The sequence below is a fragment of the Salmo salar genome, chromosome 07, assembly GCF_965601325.2.
Source record: "Salmo salar chromosome 07, fSalSal1, whole genome shotgun sequence".
Taxonomy (NCBI): Eukaryota; Metazoa; Chordata; class Actinopteri; order Salmoniformes; family Salmonidae; genus Salmo; species Salmo salar.
Genome location: NC_138297.1, coordinates 3,045,001 through 3,067,500, shown reverse-complemented (window position 1 = coordinate 3,067,500; position 22,500 = coordinate 3,045,001). Strand labels below are relative to the sequence as shown.

The following is a 22,500-nucleotide window of genomic DNA, read 5'->3' as shown; positions in this document are numbered from 1 at the left end:
CAAACACCAAGGGCATGCGTCCCGATTGGCACCCTATTCCCTACGCAGTGCACTACTTTTTGGACCAGGACCCTAAAGGGAAGGAAGACAGGTGGGTCCTTACCTGATCTAGACTGGGGAAGAAACAGATGAAGACTCCTAGTAGCAGGCCAGCCGCTGATCCTCCTACCACCTCCAGCACACCTTTCAGGACGTTGAGCCATGTAGAGTCTACAGGAAACAGCCCTTTAGTATGTAGAGTCTACAGGAAACAGCCCTTTAGTATGTAGAGTCTACAGGAAACAGCCCTTTAGTATGTTGAGACATGTAGAGTCTACAGGAAACAGAACCTTTAGCATGTAGAGGCATGTAGAGTCTACAGGAAACAGCCCTTTAGTATGTTGAGGCATGTAGAGTCTACAGGAAACAGAACCTTTAGCATGTTGAGGCATGTAGAGTCTACAGGAAACAGCCCTTTAGTATGTTGAGGCATGTAGAGTCTACAGGAAACAGTCCTTTAGTATGTAGAGTCTACAGGAAACAGCCCTTTAGTATGTTGAGGCATGTAGAGTCTACAGGAAACAGCCCTTTAGTATGTTGAGCCATGTAGTCTACAGGAAACAGTCATTTAGTATGTTGAGGCATGTAGAGTCTACAGGAAACAGCCCTTTAGTATGTTGAGGCATGTAGAGTCTACAGGAAACAGTCCTTTAGTATTTTGAGGCATGTAGAGTCTACAGGAAACAGCCCTTTAGTATGTTGAGGCATGTAGAGTCTACAGGAAACAGCCCTTTAGTATGTTGAGGCATGTCGAGTCTACAGGAAACAGCCCTTTAGTATGTTGAGACATGTAGAGTCTACAGGAAACAGTTATTTAGTATGTTGAGACATGTAGATTCTACAGGAAACAGCCCTTTAGTATGTTGAGGCATGTAGAGTCTACAGGAAACAGCCCTTTAGTATGTTGAGGCATGTAGAGTCTACAGGAAACAGCCCTTTAGTATGTTGAGGCATGTAGAGTCTACAGGAAACAGAACCTTTCAGTACGCTGAGCCATGTAGAGTCTACAGGAAACAGCCCTTTAGTATGTAGAGTCTACAGGAAACAGCCCTTTAGTATGTTGAGACATGTGGCATCTACAGGAAACAGCCCTTTAGTATGTTGAGGCATGTAGAGTCTACAGGAAACAGCCCTTTAGTATGTTGAGGCATGTAGAGTCTACAGGAAACAGCCCTTTAGTATGTTGAGGCATGTAGAGTCTACAGGAAACAGCCCTTTAGTATGTTGAGGCATGTAGAGTCTACAGGAAACAGTCCTTTAGTATGTTGAGGCATGTAGAGTCTACAGGAAACATACATGATCCTTAGTATGTTGAGGCATGTAGATTCTACAGGAAACAGCCCTTTAGTATGTTGAGGCATGTAGAGTCTACAGGAAACAGTCCTTTAGTATGTTGAGGCATGTAGAGTCTACAGGAAACAGCCCTTTAGTATGTTGAGCCATGTAGAGTCTACAGGAAACAGTCCTTTAGTATGTTGAGGCATGTAGAGTCTACAGGAAACAGCCCTTTAGTATGTAGAGGCATGCAGAGTCTACAGGAAACAGCCCTTTAGTATGTAGAGGCATGCAGAGTCTACAGGAAACAGCCCTTTAGTATGTTGAGGCATGTAGAGTCTACAGGAAACAGCCCTTTAGTATGTAGAGGCATGCAGAGTCTACAGGAAACAGCCATTTAGTATGTTGAGGCATGTAGAGTCTACAGGAAACAGTCCTTTAGTATGTTGAGGCATGTAGAGTCTACAGGAAACAGCCCTGTAGTATGTTGAGGCATGCAGAGTCTACAGGAAACAGCCCTTTAGTATGTTGAGGCATGTAGAGTCTACAGGAAACAGTCCTTTAGTATGTTGAGGCATGTAGAGTCTACAGGAAACAGCCCTTTAGTATGTTGAGACATGTAGAGTCTACAGGAAACAGTCCTTTAGTATGTTGAGGCATGTAGAGTCTACAGGAAACAGCCCTTTAGTATGTTGAGGCATGTAGAGTCTACAGGAAACAGCCCTTTAGTATGTTGAGACATGTAGAGTCTACAGGAAACAGCCCTTTAGTATGTTGAGGCATGTAGAGTCTACAGGAAACAGTCCTTTAGTATGTTGAGGCATGTAGAGTCTACAGGAAACAGTTATTTAGTATGTTGAGACATGTAGAGTCTACAGGAAACAGCCCTTTAGTATGTTGAGCCATGTCGAGTCTACAGGAAACAGCCCTTTAGTATGTTGAGGCATGTCGAGTCTACAGGAAACAGCCCTTTAGTATGTTGAGGCATGTAGAGTCTACAGGAAACAGTTATTTAGTATGTTGAGACATGTAGAGTCTACAGGAAACAGCCCTTTAGTATGTTGAGCCATGTAGAGTCTACAGGAAACAGTCCTTTAGTATGTTGAGGCATGTAGAGTCTACAGGAAACAGTCCTTTAGTATGTTGAGACATGTAGAGTCTACAGGAAACAGCCCTTTAGTATGTTGAGCCATGTAGAGTCTACAGGAAACAGTCCTTTAGTATGTTGAGGCATGTAGAGTCTACAGGAAACAGCCCTGTAGTATGTTGAGGCATGCAGAGTCTACAGGAAACAGCCCTTTAGTATGTAGAGTCTACAGGAAACAGTCCTTTAGTATGTTGAGGCATGTAGAGTCTACAGGAAACAGCCCTTTAGTATGTTGAGACATGTAGAGTCTACAGGAAACAGTCCTTTAGTATGTTGAGCCATGTAGAGTCTACAGGAAACAGTCCTTTAGTATGTTGAGACATGTAGAGTCTACAGGAAACAGCCCTTTAGTATGTTGAGACATTTGGAGTCTACAGGAAACAGCCTTTTAGTATGTTGAGTCTACAGGAAACAGTCCTTTAGTATGTTGAGGCATGTAGAGTCTACAGGAAACAGCCCTTTAGTATGTAGAGTCTACAGGAAACAGCCCTTTAGTATGTTGAGACATGTAGAGTCTACAGGAAACAGCCCTTTCGTATGTTGAGGCATGTAGAGTCTACAGGAAACAGTCCTTTAGTATGTTGAGTCTACAGGAAACAGCCCTTTAGTATGTTGAGACATGTAGAGTCTACAGGAAACAGTCCTTTAGTATGTAGAGTCTACAGGAAACAGCCCTTTAGTATGTTGAGGCATGTAGAGTCTACAGGAAACAGCCCTTTAGTATGTTGAGCCATGTAGTCTACAGGAAACAGTCATTTAGTATGTTGAGGCATGTAGAGTCTACAGGAAACAGCCCTTTAGTATGTTGAGGCATGTAGAGTCTACAGGAAACAGTCCTTTAGTATTTTGAGGCATGTAGAGTCTACAGGAAACAGCCCTTTAGTATGTTGAGGCATGTAGAGTCTACAGGAAACAGCCCTTTAGTATGTTGAGGCATGTCGAGTCTACAGGAAACAGCCCTTTAGTATGTTGAGACATGTAGAGTCTACAGGAAACAGTTATTTAGTATGTTGAGACATGTAGATTCTACAGGAAACAGCCCTTTAGTATGTTGAGGCATGTAGAGTCTACAGGAAACAGCCCTTTAGTATGTTGAGGCATGTAGAGTCTACAGGAAACAGCCCTTTAGTATGTTGAGGCATGTAGAGTCTACAGGAAACAGAACCTTTCAGTACGCTGAGCCATGTAGAGTCTACAGGAAACAGCCCTTTAGTATGTAGAGTCTACAGGAAACAGCCCTTTAGTATGTTTTGACATGTGGCATCTACAGGAAACAGCCCTTTAGTATGTTGAGGCATGTAGAGTCTACAGGAAACAGCCCTTTAGTATGTTGAGGCATGTAGAGTCTACAGGAAACAGCCCTTTAGTATGTTGAGGCATGTAGAGTCTACAGGAAACAGCCCTTTAGTATGTTGAGGCATGTAGAGTCTACAGGAAACAGTCCTTTAGTATGTTGAGGCATGTAGAGTCTACAGGAAACATACATGATCCTTAGTATGTTGAGGCATGTAGATTCTACAGGAAACAGCCCTTTAGTATGTTGAGGCATGTAGAGTCTACAGGAAACAGTCCTTTAGTATGTTGAGGCATGTAGAGTCTACAGGAAACAGCCCTTTAGTATGTTGAGCCATGTAGAGTCTACAGGAAACAGTCCTTTAGTATGTTGAGGCATGTAGAGTCTACAGGAAACAGCCCTTTAGTATGTAGAGGCATGCAGAGTCTACAGGAAACAGCCCTTTAGTATGTAGAGGCATGCAGAGTCTACAGGAAACAGCCCTTTAGTATGTTGAGGCATGTAGAGTCTACAGGAAACAGCCCTTTAGTATGTAGAGGCATGCAGAGTCTACAGGAAACAGCCATTTAGTATGTTGAGGCATGTAGAGTCTACAGGAAACAGTCCTTTAGTATGTTGAGGCATGTAGAGTCTACAGGAAACAGCCCTGTAGTATGTTGAGGCATGCAGAGTCTACAGGAAACAGCCCTTTAGTATGTTGAGGCATGTAGAGTCTACAGGAAACAGTCCTTTAGTATGTTGAGGCATGTAGAGTCTACAGGAAACAGCCCTTTAGTATGTTGAGACATGTAGAGTCTACAGGAAACAGTCCTTTAGTATGTTGAGGCATGTAGAGTCTACAGGAAACAGCCCTTTAGTATGTTGAGGCATGTAGAGTCTACAGGAAACAGCCCTTTAGTATGTTGAGACATGTAGAGTCTACAGGAAACAGCCCTTTAGTATGTTGAGGCATGTAGAGTCTACAGGAAACAGTCCTTTAGTATGTTGAGGCATGTAGAGTCTACAGGAAACAGTTATTTAGTATGTTGAGACATGTAGAGTCTACAGGAAACAGCCCTTTAGTATGTTGAGCCATGTCGAGTCTACAGGAAACAGCCCTTTAGTATGTTGAGGCATGTCGAGTCTACAGGAAACAGCCCTTTAGTATGTTGAGGCATGTAGAGTCTACAGGAAACAGTTATTTAGTATGTTGAGACATGTAGAGTCTACAGGAAACAGCCCTTTAGTATGTTGAGCCATGTAGAGTCTACAGGAAACAGTCCTTTAGTATGTTGAGGCATGTAGAGTCTACAGGAAACAGTCCTTTAGTATGTTGAGACATGTAGAGTCTACAGGAAACAGCCCTTTAGTATGTTGAGCCATGTAGAGTCTACAGGAAACAGTCCTTTAGTATGTTGAGGCATGTAGAGTCTACAGGAAACAGCCCTGTAGTATGTTGAGGCATGCAGAGTCTACAGGAAACAGCCCTTTAGTATGTAGAGTCTACAGGAAACAGTCCTTTAGTATGTTGAGGCATGTAGAGTCTACAGGAAACAGCCCTTTAGTATGTTGAGACGTGTAGAGTCTACAGGAAACAGTCCTTTAGTATGTTGAGCCATGTAGAGTCTACAGGAAACAGTCCTTTAGTATGTTGAGACATGTAGAGTCTACAGGAAACAGCCCTTTAGTATGTTGAGACATTTGGAGTCTACAGGAAACAGCCTTTTAGTATGTTGAGTCTACAGGAAACAGTCCTTTAGTATGTTGAGGCATGTAGAGTCTACAGGAAACAGCCCTTTAGTATGTAGAGTCTACAGGAAACAGCCCTTTAGTATGTTGAGACATGTAGAGTCTACAGGAAACAGCCCTTTCGTATGTTGAGGCATGTAGAGTCTACAGGAAACAGTCCTTTAGTATGTTGAGTCTACAGGAAACAGCCCTTTAGTATGTTGAGGCATGTAGAGTCTACAGGAAACAGCCCTTTTGTATGTTGAGACATGTAGAGTCTACAGGAAACAGTCCTTTAATATGTTGAGGCATGTAGAGTCTACAGGAAACAGCCCTTTAGTATGTTGAGACATGTAGAGTCTACAGGAAACAGTCCTTTAGTATGTTGAGGCATGTAGAGTCTACAGGAAACAGTCCTTTAGTATGTTGAGGCATGTAGAGTCTACAGGAAACAGTCCTTTAGTATGTAGAGTCTACAGGAAACAGCCCTTTCGTATGTTGAGGCATGTAGAGTCTACAGGAAACAGAACCTTTAGTATGTTGAGGCATGTAGAGTCTACAGGAAACAGAACCTTTAGTATGTTGAGGCATGTAGAGTCTACAGGAAACAACCCTTTAGTATGTTGAGACATGTAGAGTCTACAGGAAACAGTCCTTTAGTATGTTGAGGCATGTAGAGTCTACAGGAAACAGCCCTTTAGTATGTTGAGACATGTAGAGTCTACAGGAAACAGTCCTTTAATATGTTGAGGCATGTAGAGTCTACAGGAAACAGCCCTTTAGTATGTTGAGACATGTAGAGTCTACAGGAAACAGTCCTTTAGTATGTTGAGGCATGTAGAGTCTACAGGAAACAGCCCTTTCGTATGTTGAGGCATGTAGAGTCTACAGGAAACAGAACCTTTAGTATGTTGAGGCATGTAGAGTCTACAGGAAACAGCCCTTTAGTATGTTGAGGCATGTAGAGTCTACAGGAAACAGAACCTTTAGTATGTTGAGGCATGTAGAGTCTACAGGAAACACACAACCCTCGTCATCAGCTTGTCGTGTGTTTACGTCAACCAGGTCACCCCGTGGTACAATTCAGTATTTGACGTTCGTCCATGTCAGAGGACGCTGGGAGAGGAAATGAAACCTGGCCACTAGGGGGGAACAGTGAGCGCTGTTACCTTCAAGCATCTTCCTGTCGTGTCACGTCCTGACCAGTCATCATTTTCTATGTGGGTTTGTTCTATTTATCTATTTCTATGTGTTGGTTTTCATGTTTCGGCCCGATATTAGTTTCCAATCAGAGGCAGGTGTCTATCGTTGTCTCTGATTGGAAGCCATACTTAGACAGCCAGCTTTTTCCTTTGGGGTTTGTGGGTAGGTGTTTTCCGTTTTAGTACCTGACGGGACTGTGTTGGTCGTTTTGTTATTTTGTGAAGTGTTCAAATTTATCGACAATGAGCACTATCCACGCTGCGTCTTTGGTCTCCATTAAACGACCCCTATGACACTATGATGCCAAAGGTTGCATGTTCAAATCAATCGATTAAAAACCTAAACCTTAATCATTACCTTATTAACTATTCAGAGTTAACCTTATTAAGAATTTGGACTTAATGCCTAAAACATAAACCTAACCTTAAAAATTCTGAGTTTATATCTAAACTTCATCCTTAAACACTTTCAAACGTGACGTTTGGAACGTGGATGAATATCGACTACTAATGTGAGACTGTGTGTGTGTGTCTGTGTGTGTGTGCGTGTGCGTGTGTGTGTGCGTGTGTGTGTGTGTGTGTGTCTGTGTGTGTGTGTGTGTGTGTGTGTGTGTGTGTGCGTGTGTGTGGTGTGTGTGTGTGTGTCTAATGTATATCCAGGTGTGTTACCTGAGGCGAAGGCCACGCCCAGACAGGTGGTGAACCCTGTGATGGCCAGGATGTCATCAAAACTCCCAGCAGCCATCAGCAGAGTAGGGATTCCCTTCTTCACGCCATAGCCATCCTTCTGGAGCAGCAACATGGAGGGCACCACCACCGCTGGAGATACAGCACTCAGAACAAACCTAGAGAGAGAGAGAGAGAGAGAGAGAGAGAGAGAGAGAGAGAGAGAGAGAGAGAGAGAGAGAGAGAGAGAGAGAGAGAGAGAGAGAGAGAGAGAGAGAGAGAGAGAGAGAGAGAGAGAGAGAGAGAGAGAGAGAGAGAGAGAGAGAGAGAGAGAGAGAGAGAGAGAGAGAGAGGGGGAGAGACAGAGAGAGGGAGAGAGAGAGAGAGAGAGGGAGAGAGACAGAGAGAGAGAGAGAGAGAGGGTGGGCTAAGAGACCAGAGGTGGCAGAACAGAGTGCTCGGGTTGGGATGTAGGGTTTGACCAATATCCTGAAAGTAGGGAGGGACAGTTCCTCTTGCTGTTCCGTTGGTAAGCACCATGGTCTTGTTGTGGATGCCAGCTTCGACTGGAAGACAGTGGGAGTGTGTTGGACGAGCGGGGGTGACATGAGAGAACTTGGGAAGGTTGAACACCAGTCTTACTGCAGCATTCTGAATAAGATGCAGGGTTTTGATGGCACAAGGCGGGAGACCAGCAAACAGCGTGTCGTCGAGGTTGAGATTGAGGTGATGGGCCGACATTCAAGTTGAGATGTTTTTGCCAGGCACGCAGAGATGTGTGTCGCCACCTTGGTGTCAGAAGGGGGGGGGGGGGGGAAGGAGAAGAGTAGTTGAGTGTCATCCTCATAGCAGTGATAGGAGAGACCATGTGAGGATATAACAAAGCTGAGTGACTTGGTGTGTAGCGAGAAGAGGAGAGGGCCTAGGACCGAGCCCTGGGGGACACCAGTAGTGAGAGTACATGGTGCAGACACAGATCCTCTCCACGTAACCTGGTCGGAGCGACCTGCCAGGTAAGATGCAGTCCAAGAGTGTTTCAGAGCCTGAGACGCCCAGCCCTGAGAGGAGGATCTGATAGAGACTGAGACGCCCAGCCCTGAGAGGAGGATCTGATAGAGACTGAGACGCCCAGCCCTGAGAGGAGGATCTGATAGAGACTGAGACGCCCAGCCCTGAGAGGGTGGAGAGGGGGATCTGATAGAGCCTGAGACACCCAGCCCTGAGAGGGGGATCTGATAGAGCCTGAGACACCCAGCCCTGAGAGGAGGATCTGATAGAGACTGAGACACCCAGCCCTGAGAAGGTGGAGAGGAGGATCTGATAGAGACTGAGACGCCCAGCCCTGAGAGGGTGGAGAGGAGGATCTGATAGAGCCTGAGACGCCCAGCCCTGAGAGGGGGATCTGATAGAGCCTGAGACACCCAGCCCTGAGAGGAGGATCTGATAGAGACTGAGACACCCAGCCCTGAGAGGAGGATCTGATAGAGTCTGAGACACCCAGCCCTGAGAGGAGGATCTGATAGAGACTGAGACACCCAGCCCTGAGAGGAGGATCTGATAGAGTCTGAGACACCCAGCCCTGAGAGGAGGGTCTGAGACACCCAGCCCTGAGAGGGTGATCTGATAGAGGCTGAGACACCCAGCCCTGAGAGGAGGATCTGATAGAGACTGAGACGCCCAGCCCTGAGAGGAGGATCTGATAGAGTCTGAGGACACCCAGCCCTGAGAGGAGGATCTGATAGAGTCTGAGACACCCAGCCCTGAGAGGGTGCACCTTGGTCCAATACTTACGACGTCCGTGACAGAACTACCCACCACCAACGGACCAAGCAGCGGGCCCAGGAGGAGCAAGGATCCTGGGCCAGGGAGAGAAGGGAGTGGAGGACATCATGGACATGGGAGGAGGTAATGGCAGGGGACAAGACCCTGCCATGGAAACAGGTGGAGATAGCGAGGGAGGAACGGGGGGGGGGGGGGCACACGGGTAGTTTGGCTGGGCCAAGAGTGAGCCCTAAGCCAACTCCCCGTGTTTATTATGGGGAGCGTGTGGACTGGAGAGCGCCGGTGTATGCGGAAGGGCGCACGATCTCGTCCCATGCGCACGCTCAGTCCGGTGCGACCGATCCCAGCCCCTCGCAAGTGCCGTGCTAGAGTGGGCATCCAGTCTGGAAGGAGGATGCCTGCGCAGCGCATCTGGCCACCAGTGCTCCTCCTAGGCCCAGGCTACCCTACGCCTGCTCTACGCACGGCAGCCATCAGGCCTCTGCACAGCCCAGTTCGCCCTGTACCAGCACTCCGCTCGTGCAGGGCTACTATTACCATCCAGCCAGGACGGGTTGTGCAGGAGGTGCGCTCCAGACCTCCAGTGCCTACTCATGGCCCGGTGTATCCAGTTCCTGCTCCTCGCACTAGTCCTGAGGTGCGTGTCTCTAGTCTGGCGCCTCCTAAGCCAGCCCCACGCATCAGGCCTTCAGTGCGCAGTCCCCGTCCAGAGTGTCCGGCAACAGTGCCCCGTCCAGAGCTTCCGGCGATAGTGCCCTGTCTAGAGACGGCCCACAGTCCGGAACCGGCAGAGACGGCCCACAGTCCGGAACCGACAGAGACGGCCCACAGTCCGGAACCGACAGAGACGGCCCACAGTCCGGAACCGACAGAGACGGCCCACAGTCCGGAGCCGGCAGAGACGGCCCACAGTCCGGAACCGACAGAGACGGCCCACAGTCCGGAACCGACAGAGACGGCCCACAGTCCGGAACCGACAGAGACGGCCCACAGTCCGGAACCGACAGAGACGGCCCACAGTCCGGAACCGACAGAGACGGCCCACAGTCCGGAACCGACAGAGACGGCCCACAGTCCGGAACCGACAGAGACGGCCCACAGTCCGGAACCGACAGAGACGGCCCACAGTCCGGAACCGACAGAGACGGCCCACAGTCCCGGAGCCGGCAGAGTTGCCCTCCAGCCCGAGGTCTTCAGCGATGCGCCATGGCCCAGAGACTTCGGGATGGGTAAAATGTAATAAGCATTTAGCGGCGGTGGACAGGTTAGATTGGGGAGGGGGGGGGGGGGGGGGGGGTACTGTCACTTCCTGACCAGTAAAGGGGTTATTTGTTATTGTAGTTTGGTCAGGACGTGGCCGGGGGTGTTTGATTTATGCGTTTCGGGGGTTTGTGGTTAATGTTCTATGTTAGTATATTTCTATGTTCGTTCTAGTCTTTCTATTTCTATGTGTAGTTTATTTGGGCTGACCTTCAATTGGAAGCAGCTGCTCCTCGTTGCTTCTAATTGAAAGGTCCTATTTAGTAGAGGTGTTTTTTCTAATGGGATTTGTGGGTAGTCGTTCCTTGTGTCTTCCGTCGTTGTTTTTTTATTTAGTGTTTTGTTTCGTTTTCTTTCGTATTTAATAAAGAAGATGAGCGTTCACGTTCCCGCTGCGCCTGGGTCCAATCCTTACGACGTCCGTGACACAGAAAACCTTAGAAGATAATGAACAACAATGACATATGGTTTGATGAAGAACGCAAAAAAACATAAGAATGAAATTGAGAAACCTTTTCCAACCAAAAACACAGAGACCCGGGAAAACCTGAGTCTACGGCTTCACTACGGTGAATCACTAAAACAATACAGAAATACACTACGGAAGGAGAAGGAACAGCACGTCAGAAATCAGCTCAATGTAGCTGAAGAATCCATAGAATATAACCACTTCTGGGAAAACTGGAAAACACTAAACACACGACAACACGGAGAATTATCTATCCAAAATAGAGATGTCTGGGTAAAACCACTTCTCCAATCTTTTTGGCCCTATAACAAAGAACAAACAGCACAAATATATACATGATCCAAATACAAATCTTAGAATCAACTATTAAAGACTACCTGAAACCCACTGGATTCTCCAGTTACCTTGAATGGATTACAGGACAAAATACAAACCCCACAACCCAAAAAGGTAACACTGTGTTGAGATGTGTGTGTTTACCCCAGTACGAATCCCCAGGACCCAGGGCAAGCCCATCAGGAAGTGAGACATCACAGCTACTGTCGATGCCTCCACTGTACACGGTCCTACTGCCAGTCGCACACAAACCCGCCTTCAGTCTGCGGAGAGCCTGTTGAACATATACACCTTTAGCTGCAAATCTCCATAGAGAACACTCTCTCTCTCTCCCTCTCTCTCTCTCTCTCTCTCTCTCTCTCTCTCTCTCTCTCTCTCTCTCTCTCTCTCTCTCACACTCTCTCTCTCTCCTCACTCTCTCTCCTCTCTCTCTCTCTCACTCTCTCCTCTCTCTGTCTCACTCTCTCTCTCTCTCCTCTCTCTCTCTCTCTCTCTCTCTCTCTCTCTCTCACTCTCCTCTCTCTCTGTCTCACTCTCTGTCTCACTCTCTCTCTCTCTCTGTTTCTCTCTCTCTCTCTGTCTCTCCGTCTCTCTCTCTGTCTGCCTCTCTCTCTCCCTCACTCTCTCTGTCTGCCTCTCTCTCTCCCTCACTCTCTCTGTCTCACTCTCTCTGTCTCACTCACTCTCTCTCACTCTCTCTCTCTCGCTCTCTCTCTCTCTCGCTCTCACTCTCTCTCCCTCACTCTCTCTCTCTCTCCCTCTTTCTCTCTCTCTCTCACTCTTCCTCTCTCTCTCTCTCACTCTCTCTGCATGCTGGGAGTGTTTGGTGCATGCTGGGAATTGTGCGAGTGTTGTGTAGAGTTAGATATCTTTGGTTTTTCTTTTACATTTCCTTTTCTTGGTGCTATCTTATTATCTTCTTCTTTCCTGTGCATGATTAATCATTATTTTTATTTAGTTGTTGCGGTAGAATGAAGTACATTGGTTTTTCCGTGTCTAAATTACAACTGGTTTTGGCCGTGATGCCGTCCCTGTCACTTCGGCACGGCTTTAGGGGTGTTACGGAAGCTACTGTCACGGTGGAGGAGTTTCTGGACTCCGAAGGAGAGAAGGTAAGGATATGAGAATGTTGGATGAATAAAGCGGTGGTGGTTTTTCTTAAAGAAGAGCGTCTGGTAGACCGGATGGTTGAGCACGGCGTACTTCTTAAAGAAGAGAAGAAGAGCGTCTTGTTGATCGGATGGTTGAGCACGGCGTACTTCTTAAAGAAGAGAAGAAGAGCGTCTTGTAGATCGGATGGTTGAGCACGGCGTACTTCTTAAAGAAGAGAAGAAGAGCGCCCTTGTTGATCGGATGGTTGAGCACGGCGTACTTCTTAAAGAAGAGAAGAAGAGCGCCCTTGTTGATCGGATGGTTGAGCACGGCGTACTTCTTAAAGAAGAGAAGAAGAGCGCCCTTGTAGATCGGATGGTTGAGCACGGCGTACTTCTTAAAGAAGAGAAGAAGAGCGTCTTGTAGATTGGATGGTTGAGCACGGCGTACTTCTTAAAGAAGAGAAGAAGAGCGTCTTGTTGATCGGATGGTTGAGCACGGCGTACTTCTTAAAGAAGAGAAGAAGAGCGTCTTGTTGATTGGATGGTTGAGCACGGCGTACTTCTTAAAGAAGAGAAGAAGAGCGTCTTGTTGATCGGATGGTTGAGCACGGCGTACTTCTTAAAGAAGAGAAGAAGAGCGTCTTGTTGATCGGATGGTTGAGCACGGCGTACTTCTTAAAGAAGAGAAGAAGAGCGTCTTGTTGATCGGATGGTTGAGCACGGCGTACTTCTTAAAGAAGAGATGAAGAGCGTCTTGTAGATCGGATGGTTGAGCACGGCGTACTTCTTAAAGAAGAGAAGAAGAGCGTCTTGTAGATCGGATGGTTGAGCACGGCGTACTTCTTAAAGAAGAGAAGAAGAGCGTCTTGTAGATCGGATGGTTGAGCACGGCGTACTTCTTAAAGAAGAGAAGAAGAGCGTCTTGTAGATCGGATGGTTGAGCACGGCGTACTTCTTAAAGAAGAGAAGAAGAGCGTCTTGTAGATCGGATGGTTGAGCACGGCGTACTTCTTAAAGAAGAGAAGAAGAGCGTCTTGTAGATCGGATGGTTGAGCACGGCGTACTTCTTAAAGAAGAGAAGAAGAGAGTCTTGTAGATCGGATGGTTGAGCACGGCGTACTTCTTAAAGAAGAGAAGAAGAGCGCCCTTGTTGATTGGATGGTTGAGCACGGCGTACTTCTTAAAGGAATGTTTATTCAAGTTACGCCGTTTTTTTTCTCCGTCAACACGGGTAAACGATTTCTAATGTACCGCCGAGGTCACGTCCTGACCAGTAATAGGGGTTATTTGTTATTTGTAGTTTGGTCAGGACGTGGCAGAGGGTGTGTTTGTTTTGTGTGTTGTTGGGGTTTTTGGGTATTGTTCTATGTTTTGTATTTCTATGTTTTTTCTATGTTGTGTATTTCTTTGTGTTGGCCTGGTATGGCTCTCAATCAGGAACAGCTGTACATCGTTGTTGCTGATTGGGAGTCATACTTAGGTAGCCCTTTTTCCACCTGTCTTTTGTGGGAAGTTGTTTTTTGCAAAACTGTTTAGCTGTCGTTCGTTTTTTCATTTTCTACGTTTTGTGTCGTGTTCTCAGTGAAGTAAATATGAGCATTCACGTACCCGCTGCATTTTGGTTCAAACCTTACGACGGCTGTGACAGCCGTTTATTCCCAATGAGCTATTGGAGCGCGAGTTATTGCGGTTTGGGAAGTTTGCAAGTTCAATTAAGGTTGTCCCGTTGGGTTGCAAACACCCGGGCTCTGAAACAGGTTATGTCGTTTCAAACACCCAGCTCTGAAACAGGTTATGTCGTTTCAAACACCCCGGGTTCTGAAACAGGTTATGTCGTTTCGGCGACAGGTGTTTATGTTTTTGGATTCACCGGAGCAGACTTTGGAGTTATCGTTTAATAAAATCAAAGTATGATGACAGACTGTATATGACTTATGCTAGTACGGGTAGTCCACTGTGTTTTGAGTGTTGGGATGTTGGCCGTAAGCGACATGCTGCCCGAAAAGGGAGAAGGCAGAGGGAGGGGCGCAGGTGGGCCTCGTAAAGTCTGGGTCCACTGATGTAGGGAGAGGTGGTCCTCGTAACGCCCCACTGATGTAGGGAGAGGTAGTCCTCGTAACGCCTGGGCCCACTGATGTAGGGAGAGGTGGGCCTCGTAACGCCTGGGCCCACTGATGTAGGGAGAGGTGGTCCTCGTAACGCCTGGGCCCACTGATGTAGGGAGAGGTGGTCCTCGTAACGCCTGGGCCCACTGATGTAGGGAGAGGTGGCCTCGTAACGCCTGGGCCCACTGATGTAGGGAGAGGTGGTCCTGTAACGCCTGGGCCCACTAATGTAGGGAGAGGTGGGCCTCGTAAAGCCTGGGTCCACTGATGTAGGGAGAGGTGGTCCTCGTAACGCCTGGGCCCACTGATGTAGGGAGAGGTGGTCCTCGTAACGCCTGGGCCCACTGATGTAGGGAGAGGTGGTCCTCGTAACACCTGGGCCCACTGATGTAGGGAGAGGTGGGGCCGACAGCGGTAGAGCAGCCACAAGCACCTGTTGCTGAGGAACAAGTTATCCCGTGTTGAGGGTACGGAGTTGCAACTTGTACCAGAGGGAAATATTATGCAACAGAAAATATTGTTGTAGAAGGTAAGGATGGATCTGAAGAGCCATCTCCTCAGACTGGTGAGGAGGTGCCCACTATGAGTGCTGGGGTACAGGAGGGGGTTCAGGTGGGGCTAGGCTCCCAGGTAGTGGAGGAGATGCCCACTACGAGTAATGGGGTACAGGAGGGGGTTCAGGTGGGGCTAGTCTCCCAGGTAGTGGAGGAGATGCCCACTATGAGTAATGGGGTACAGGAGGGGGTTAATGTGGAGCTAGGCTCCCAGGTAGTGGAGGAGATGCCCACTACGTGTAATGGGGTACAGGTGGGGGTTCAGGTGGGGCTAGTGTCCCAGGTAGTGGATGAGATGCCTGGTATGAGTAATGGGGTACAGGAGGGGGTTCAGGTGGGGCTAGTCTCCCAGGTAGTGGAGGAGATGTCCACTACTAGTAATGGGGTACAGGTGGGGCTAGGCTCCCAGGTAGTGGAGGAGATGCCTGGTATGAGTAATGGGGTTCAGGTGGGGCTAGTCTCCCAGGTAGTGGAGGAGATGCCCACTACTAGTAATGGGGTACAGGTGGGGGAGATGTCCACTATGAGTAATGGGGTACAGGTGGGGAGTGTTGAGAGGGATGTGTTAGAAGCGAGTCAGGGGTCTGTGTCCTCAGTTGAGGAGGATCAGGATATGGATAATCTCTGTTTTGATAAGATAGCAGCTGGCGACGACTCAATTTACAATCTAGAGGAGGTCAATGGGTTTCTGGATCAGACTTTTGGGAAATCTGTGAAATTGGCAGATTTTTTGGTGCTAAGTTTGTGAGGTCAGCTGTGATGTTACAGAAGACGGTGGGGTTAGTAGACCAGCTGAGTGAGAAGAAGCGGTTTTGCGCTTGAGGAAATTTGTTACTGCTGTTACCAGCAGCAAAAGGTGCTGGGAAACGTGGTGTCAGGTGAAGAGAAAATTAAAACAATGATGTTGATCGAAACGCTTCATAGGGGTGTCTTATTTACTCTCTTTGGTTTCTCTCTGTGGTTTCTTCAGCTTGTCCTTTCTACATGGAGGTACTAAGGGTAGGTTTCTTCAGCTTGTCCTTTCTACATGGAGGTACTAAGGGTAGGTTTCTTCAGCTTCTCCTTTCTACATGGAGGTACTAAGGGGAGGTTCTCTCAATATTAATGGTGGAAGGGACAGGAATGAGAGGGCTTGGGTATTAGAAGATAATAAAACAGAAAAGTACATAATGTAGTTTTTCTACAGGAGACACATTAGTGATGAGGCTAATGAGGTTGACTGGGGGTATGTGGTGCGAAGGGGAAGCATAAAGACATAATGTAGTTTTTCTACAGGAGACACATTAGTGATGAGGCTAATGAGGTTGACTGGGGGTATGTGGTGCGAAGGGGCAGCATATACCCCAGTCACGGTACTAATTTCAGTGTTTGGGGTGGCCATTTTGTTTTCTTCAGGCTTAGGGGTGACTGTGGTGTCTAACAACAGAGATCGTCAAGGGTCGGGTTTTATTGGTCAAGGCGGATGTTGTGTTTTTTTTAAATAGTTTTTTATTTTTATGTTTCTGCTCCGAATGAGGGTACAGAGCGTATTGCTGTATTTGATAAAATAAAGGAAACCTTATTAAGACAGTGTGACCAAAAGAGGGTTGTATGGTTTTAGGGGTGGGACTGGAACTGTACAGTAGATTTTACTGTTGATCGCACCGCTGAAGAACCTCACCAGCGGTCAGCCACTTGCCCGTCTGGTTTATTAACTGAGTTTGAGCTTTCTGACGTGTGGAGAGTAAAGAATGCAGAAGTTAGGCAGTACACCTGGTTAAAGGTTAATGAACGTGGTGTCAGTGCAGCAAGGTTAGACAGGTGGTATGTATCTGATCTCTACTGTAGTAGGGTTGGAAGGTTATACAGGTATCTGATCTCTACTGTAGTAGGGTTGGAAGGTTAGACAGGTGGTATGTATCTGATTTCTACTGTAGTAGGGTTGGAAGGTTAGACAGGTATCTGATCTCTACTGTAGTAGGGTTGGAAGGTTAGACAGGTGGTATGTATCTGATCTCTACTGTAGTAGGGTTGGAAGGTTAGACAGGTATCTGATCTCTACTGTAGTAGGGTTGGAAGGTTAGACAGGTGGTATGTATCTGATCTCTACTGTAGTAGGGTTGGAAGGTTAGACAGGTATCTGATCTCTACTGTAGTAGGGTTGGAAGGTTAGACAGGTGGTATGTATCTGATCTCTACTGTAGTAGGGTTGGAAGGTTAGACAGGTATCTGATCTCTACTGTAGTAGGGTTGGAAGGTTAGACAGGTGGTATGAATCTGATCTCTACTGTAGTAGGGTTGGAAGGTTATACAGGTATCTGATCTCTACTGTAGTAGGGTTGGAAGGTTAGACAGGTATCTGATCTCTACTGTAGTAGGGTTGGAAGGTTAGACAGGTATCTGATCTCTACTGTAGTAGGGTTGGAAGGTTAGACAGGTATCTGATCTCTACTGTAGTAGGGTTGGAAGGTTAGACAGGTATCTGATCTCTACTGTAGTAGGGTTGGAAGGTTAGACAGGTATCTGATCTCTACTGTAGTAGGGTTGGAAGGTTAGACAGGTGGTATGTATCTGATCTCTACTGTAGTAGGGTTGGAAGGTTAGACAGGTATCTGATCTCTACTGTAGTAGGGTTGGAAGGTTAGACAGGTATCTGATCTCTACTGTAGTAGGGTTGGAAGGTTAGACAGGTGGTATGTATCTGATCTCTACTGTAGTAGGGTTGGAAGGTTAGACAGGTGGTATGTATCTGATCTCTACTGTAGTAGGGTTGGAAGGTTAGACAGGTGGTATGTATCTGATCTCTACTGTAGTAGGGTTGGAAGGTTAGACAGGTATCTGATCTCTACTGTAGCAGGGTTGGAAGGTTAGACAGGTGGTATGTATCTGATCTCTACTGTAGTAGGGTTGGAAGGTTAGACAGGTATCTGATCTCTACTGTAGTAGGGTTGGAAGGTTAGACAGGTGGTATGTATCTGATCTCTACTGTAGTAGGGTTGGAAGGTTAGACAGGTTGTATGTATCTGATCTCTACTGTAGTAGGGTTGGAAGGTTAGACAGGTATCTGATCTCTACTGTAGTAGGGTTGGAAGGTTAGACAGGTTGTATGTATCTGATCTCTACTGTAGTAGGGTTGGAAGGTTATACAGGTATCTGATCTCTACTGTAGTAGGGTTGGAAGGTTAGACAGGTATCTGATCTCTACTGTAGTAGGGTTGGAAGGTTAGACAGGTATCTGATCTCTACTGTAGTAGGGTTGGAAGGTTAGACAGGTATCTGATCTCTACTGTAGTAGGGTTGGAAGGTTAGACAGGTGGTATGTATCTGATCTCTACTGTAGTAGGGTTGGAAGGTTAGACAGGTATCTGATCTCTACTGTAGTAGGGTTGGAAGGTTAGACAGGTATCTGATCTCTACTGTAGTAGGGTTGGAAGGTTAGACAGGTATCTGATCTCTACTGTAGTAGGGTTGGAAGGTTAGACAGGTATCTGATCTCTACTGTAGTAGGGTTGGAAGGTTAGACAGGTATCTGATCTCTACTGTAGTAGGGTTGGAAGGTTAGACAGGTATCTGATCTCTACTGTAGTAGGGTTGGAAGGTTAGACAGGTATCTGATCTCTACTGTAGTAGGGTTGGAAGGTTAGACAGGTGGTATGTATCTGATCTCTACTGTAGTAGGGTTGGAAGGTTAGACAGGTATCTGATCTCTACTGTAGTAGGGTTGGAAGGTTAGACAGGTATCTGATCTCTACTGTAGTAGGGTTGGAAGGTTAGACAGGTTGTATGTATCTGATCTCTACTGTAGTAGGGTTGGAAGGTTAGACAGGTATCTGATCTCTACTGTAGTAGGGTTGGAAGGTTAGACAGGTGGTATGTATCTGATCTCTACTGTAGTAGGGTTGGAAGGTTAGACAGGTATCTGATCTCTACTGTAGTAGGGTTGGAAGGTTAGACAGGTGGTATGTATCTGATCTCTACTGTAGTAGGGTTGGAAGGTTAGACAGGTATCTGATCTCTACTGTAGTAGGGTTGGAAGGTTAGACAGGTATCTGATCTCTACTGTAGTAGGGTTGGAAGGTTAGACAGGTATCTGATCTCTACTGTAGTAGGGTTGGAAGGTTAGACAGGTATCTGATCTCTACTGTAGTAGGGTTGGAAGGTTAGACAGGTGGTATGTATCTGATCTCTACTGTAGTAGGGTTGGAAGGTTAGACAGGTGGTATGTATCTGATCTCTACTGTAGTAGGGTTGGAAGGTTAGACAGGTATCTGATCTCTACTGTAGTAGGGTTGGAAGGTTAGACAGGTTGTATGTATCTGATCTCTACTGTAGTAGGGTTGGAAGGTTAGACAGGTATCTGATCTCTACTGTAGTAGGGTTGGAAGGTTAGACAGGTGGTATGTATCTGATCTCTACTGTAGTAGGGTTGGAAGGTTAGACAGGTGGTATGTATCTGATCTCTACTGTAGTAGGGTTGGAAGGTTAGACAGGTATCTGATCTCTACTGTAGTAGGGTTGGAAGGTTAGACAGGTATCTGATCTCTGCTGTAGTAGGGTTGGAAGGTTAGACAGGTATCTGATCTCTACTGTAGTAGGGATGGAAGGTTAGACAGGTATCTGATCTCTACTGTAGTAGGGTTGGAAGGTTAGACAGGTATCTGATCTCTACTGTAGTAGGGTTGGAAGGTTAGACAGGTGGTATGTATCTGATCTCTACTGTAGTAGGGTTGGAAGGTTAGACAGGTGGTATGTATCTGATCTCTACTGTAGTAGGGTTGGAAGGTTAGACAGGTATCTGATCTCTACTGTAGTAGGGTTGGAAGGTTAGACAGGTATCTGATCTCTACTGTAGTAGGGTTGGAAGGTTAGACAGGTATCTGATCTCTACTGTAGTAGGGTTGGAAGGTTAGACAGGTATCTGATCTCTACTGTAGTAGGGTTGGAAGGTTAGACAGGTATCTGATCTCTACTGTAGTAGGGTTGGAAGGTTAGACAGGTGGTATGTATCTGATCTCTACTGTAGTAGGGTTGGAAGGTTATACAGGTATCTGATCTCTACTGTAGTAGGGTTGGAAGGTTAGACAGGTGGTATGTATCTGATCTCTACTGTAGTAGGGTTGGAAGGTTAGACAGGTATCTGATCTCTACTGTAGTAGGGTTGGAAGGTTAGACAGGTTGTATGTATCTGATCTCTACTGTAGTAGGGTTGGAAGGTTATACAGGTATCTGATCTCTACTGTAGTAGGGTTGGAAGGTTATACAGGTTGTATGTATCTGATCTCTACTGTAGTAGGGTTGGAAGGTTAGACAGGTATCTGATCTCTACTGTAGTAGGGTTGGAAGGTTAGACAGGTATCTGATCTCTACTGTAGTAGGGTTGGAAGGTTAGACAGGTATCTGATCTCTACTGTAGTAGGGTTGGAAGGTTAGACAGGTGGTATGTATCTGATCTCTACTGTAGTAGGGTTGGAAGGTTAGACAGGTATCTGATCTCTACTGTAGTAGGGTTGGAAGGTTAGACAGGTGGTATGTATCTGATCTCTACTGTAGTAGGGTTGGAAGGTTAGACAGGTATCTGATCTCTACTGTAGTAGGGTTGGAAGGTTAGACAGGTGGTATGTATCTGATCTCTACTGTAGTAGGGTTGGAAGGTTAGACAGGTGGTATGTATCTGATCTCTACTGTAGTAGGGTTGGAAGGTTAGACAGGTATCTGATCTCTACTGTAGTAGGGTTGGAAGGTTAGACAGGTATCTGATCTCTACTGTAGTAGGGTTGGAAGGTTAGACAGGTATCTGATCTCTACTGTAGTAGGGTTGGAAGGTTAGACAGGTATCTGATCTCTACTGTAGTAGGGTTGGAAGGTTAGACAGGTGGTATGTATCTGATCTCTACTGTAGTAGGGTTGGAAGGTTAGACAGGTTGTATGTATCTGATCTCTACTGTAGTAGGGTTGGAAGGTTAGACAGGTTGTATGTATCTGATCTCTACTGTAGTAGGGTTGGAAGGTTAGACAGGTGGTATGTATCTGATCTCTACTGTAGTAGGGTTGGAAGGTTAGACAGGTTGTATGTATCTGATCTCTACTGTAGTAGGGTTGGAAGGTTAGACAGGTTGTATGTATCTGATCTCTACTGTAGTAGGGTTGGAAGGTTACACAGGTTGTATGTATCTGATCTCTACTGTAGTAGGGTTGGAAGGTTAGACAGGTATCTGATCTCTACTGTAGTAGGGTTGGAAGGTTAGACAGGTTGTATGTATCTGATCTCTACTGTAGTAGGGTTGGAAGGTTAGACAGGTATCTGATCTCTACTGTAGTAGGGTTGGAAGGTTAGACAGGTATCTGATCACTACTGTAGTAGGGTTGGAAGGTTATACAGGTATCTGATCTCTACTGTAGTAGGGTTGGAAGGTTAGACAGGTATCTGATCTCTACTGTAGTAGGGTTGGAAGGTTAGACAGGTATCTGATCTCTACTGTAGTAGGGTTGGAAGGTTAGACAGGTTGTATGTATCTGATCTCTACTGTAGTAGGGTTGGAAGGTTAGACAGGTGGTATGTATCTGATCTCTACTGTAGTAGGGTTGGAAGGTTAGACAGGTATCTGATCTCTACTGTAGTAGGGTTGGAAGGTTAGACAGGTATCTGATCTCTACTGTAGTAGGGTTGGAAGGTTAGACAGGTATCTGATCTCTACTGTAGTAGGGTTGGAAGGTTAGACAGGTATCTGATCTCTACTGTAGTAGGGTTGGAAGGTTAGACAGGTTGTATGTATCTGATCACTACTGTAGTAGGGTTGGAAGGTTAGACAGGTGGTATGTATCTGATCTCTACTGTAGTAGGGATGGAAGGTTAGACAGGTGGTATGTATCTGATCTCTACTGTAGTAGGGTTGGAAGGTTAGACAGGTATCTGATCTCTACTGTAGTAGGGTTGGAAGGTTAGACAGGTGGTATGTATCTGATCTCTACTGTAGTAGGGTTGGAAGGTTAGACAGGTATCTGATCTCTACTGTAGTAGGGTTGGAAGGTTAGACAGGTATCTGATCTCTACTGTAGTAGGGTTGGAAGGTTAGACAGGTATCTGATCTCTACTGTAGTAGGGTTGGAAGGTTAGACAGGTGGTATGTATCTGATCTCTACTGTAGTAGGGTTGGAAGGTTAGACAGGTATCTGATCTCTACTGTAGTAGGGTTGGAAGGTTAGACAGGTATCTGATCTCTACTGTAGTAGGGTTGGAAGGTTAGACAGGTATCTGATCTCTACTGTAGTAGGGTTGGAAGGTTAGACAGGTTGTATGTATCTGATCTCTACTGTAGTAGGGTTGGAAGGTTAGACAGGTATCTGATCTCTACTGTAGTAGGGTTGGAAGGTTAGACAGGTATCTGATCTCTACTGTAGTAGGGATGGAAGGTTAGACAGGTATCTGATCTCTACTGTAGTAGGGTTGGAAGGTTAGACAGGTTGTATGTATCTGATCTCTACTGTACTAGGGTTGGAAGGTTAGACAGGTATCTGATCTCTACTGTAGTAGGGTTGGAAGGTTAGACAGGTATCTGATCTCTACTGTAGTAGGGTTGGAAGGTTAGACAGG

The 22,500-nt window shown here is 46.4% G+C and overlaps 1 protein-coding gene across 1 annotated transcript in view; it reads right to left on the bottom strand.

Annotated features, from left to right (window-relative positions):
- LOC106562799 (sodium/hydrogen exchanger 9B2) overlaps positions 1-22,500 on the bottom strand; it is a 53,628-nt gene that overhangs the window by 19,874 nt on the left and 11,254 nt on the right. Inside the window, 5 exon segments of the mRNA XM_082977301.1 lie at positions 104-210; positions 7,334-7,509; positions 11,322-11,341; positions 11,343-11,429; positions 11,431-11,451. Coding sequence (XP_082833427.1) covers positions 104-210; positions 7,334-7,509; positions 11,322-11,341; positions 11,343-11,429; positions 11,431-11,451 — 411 coding nt within the window.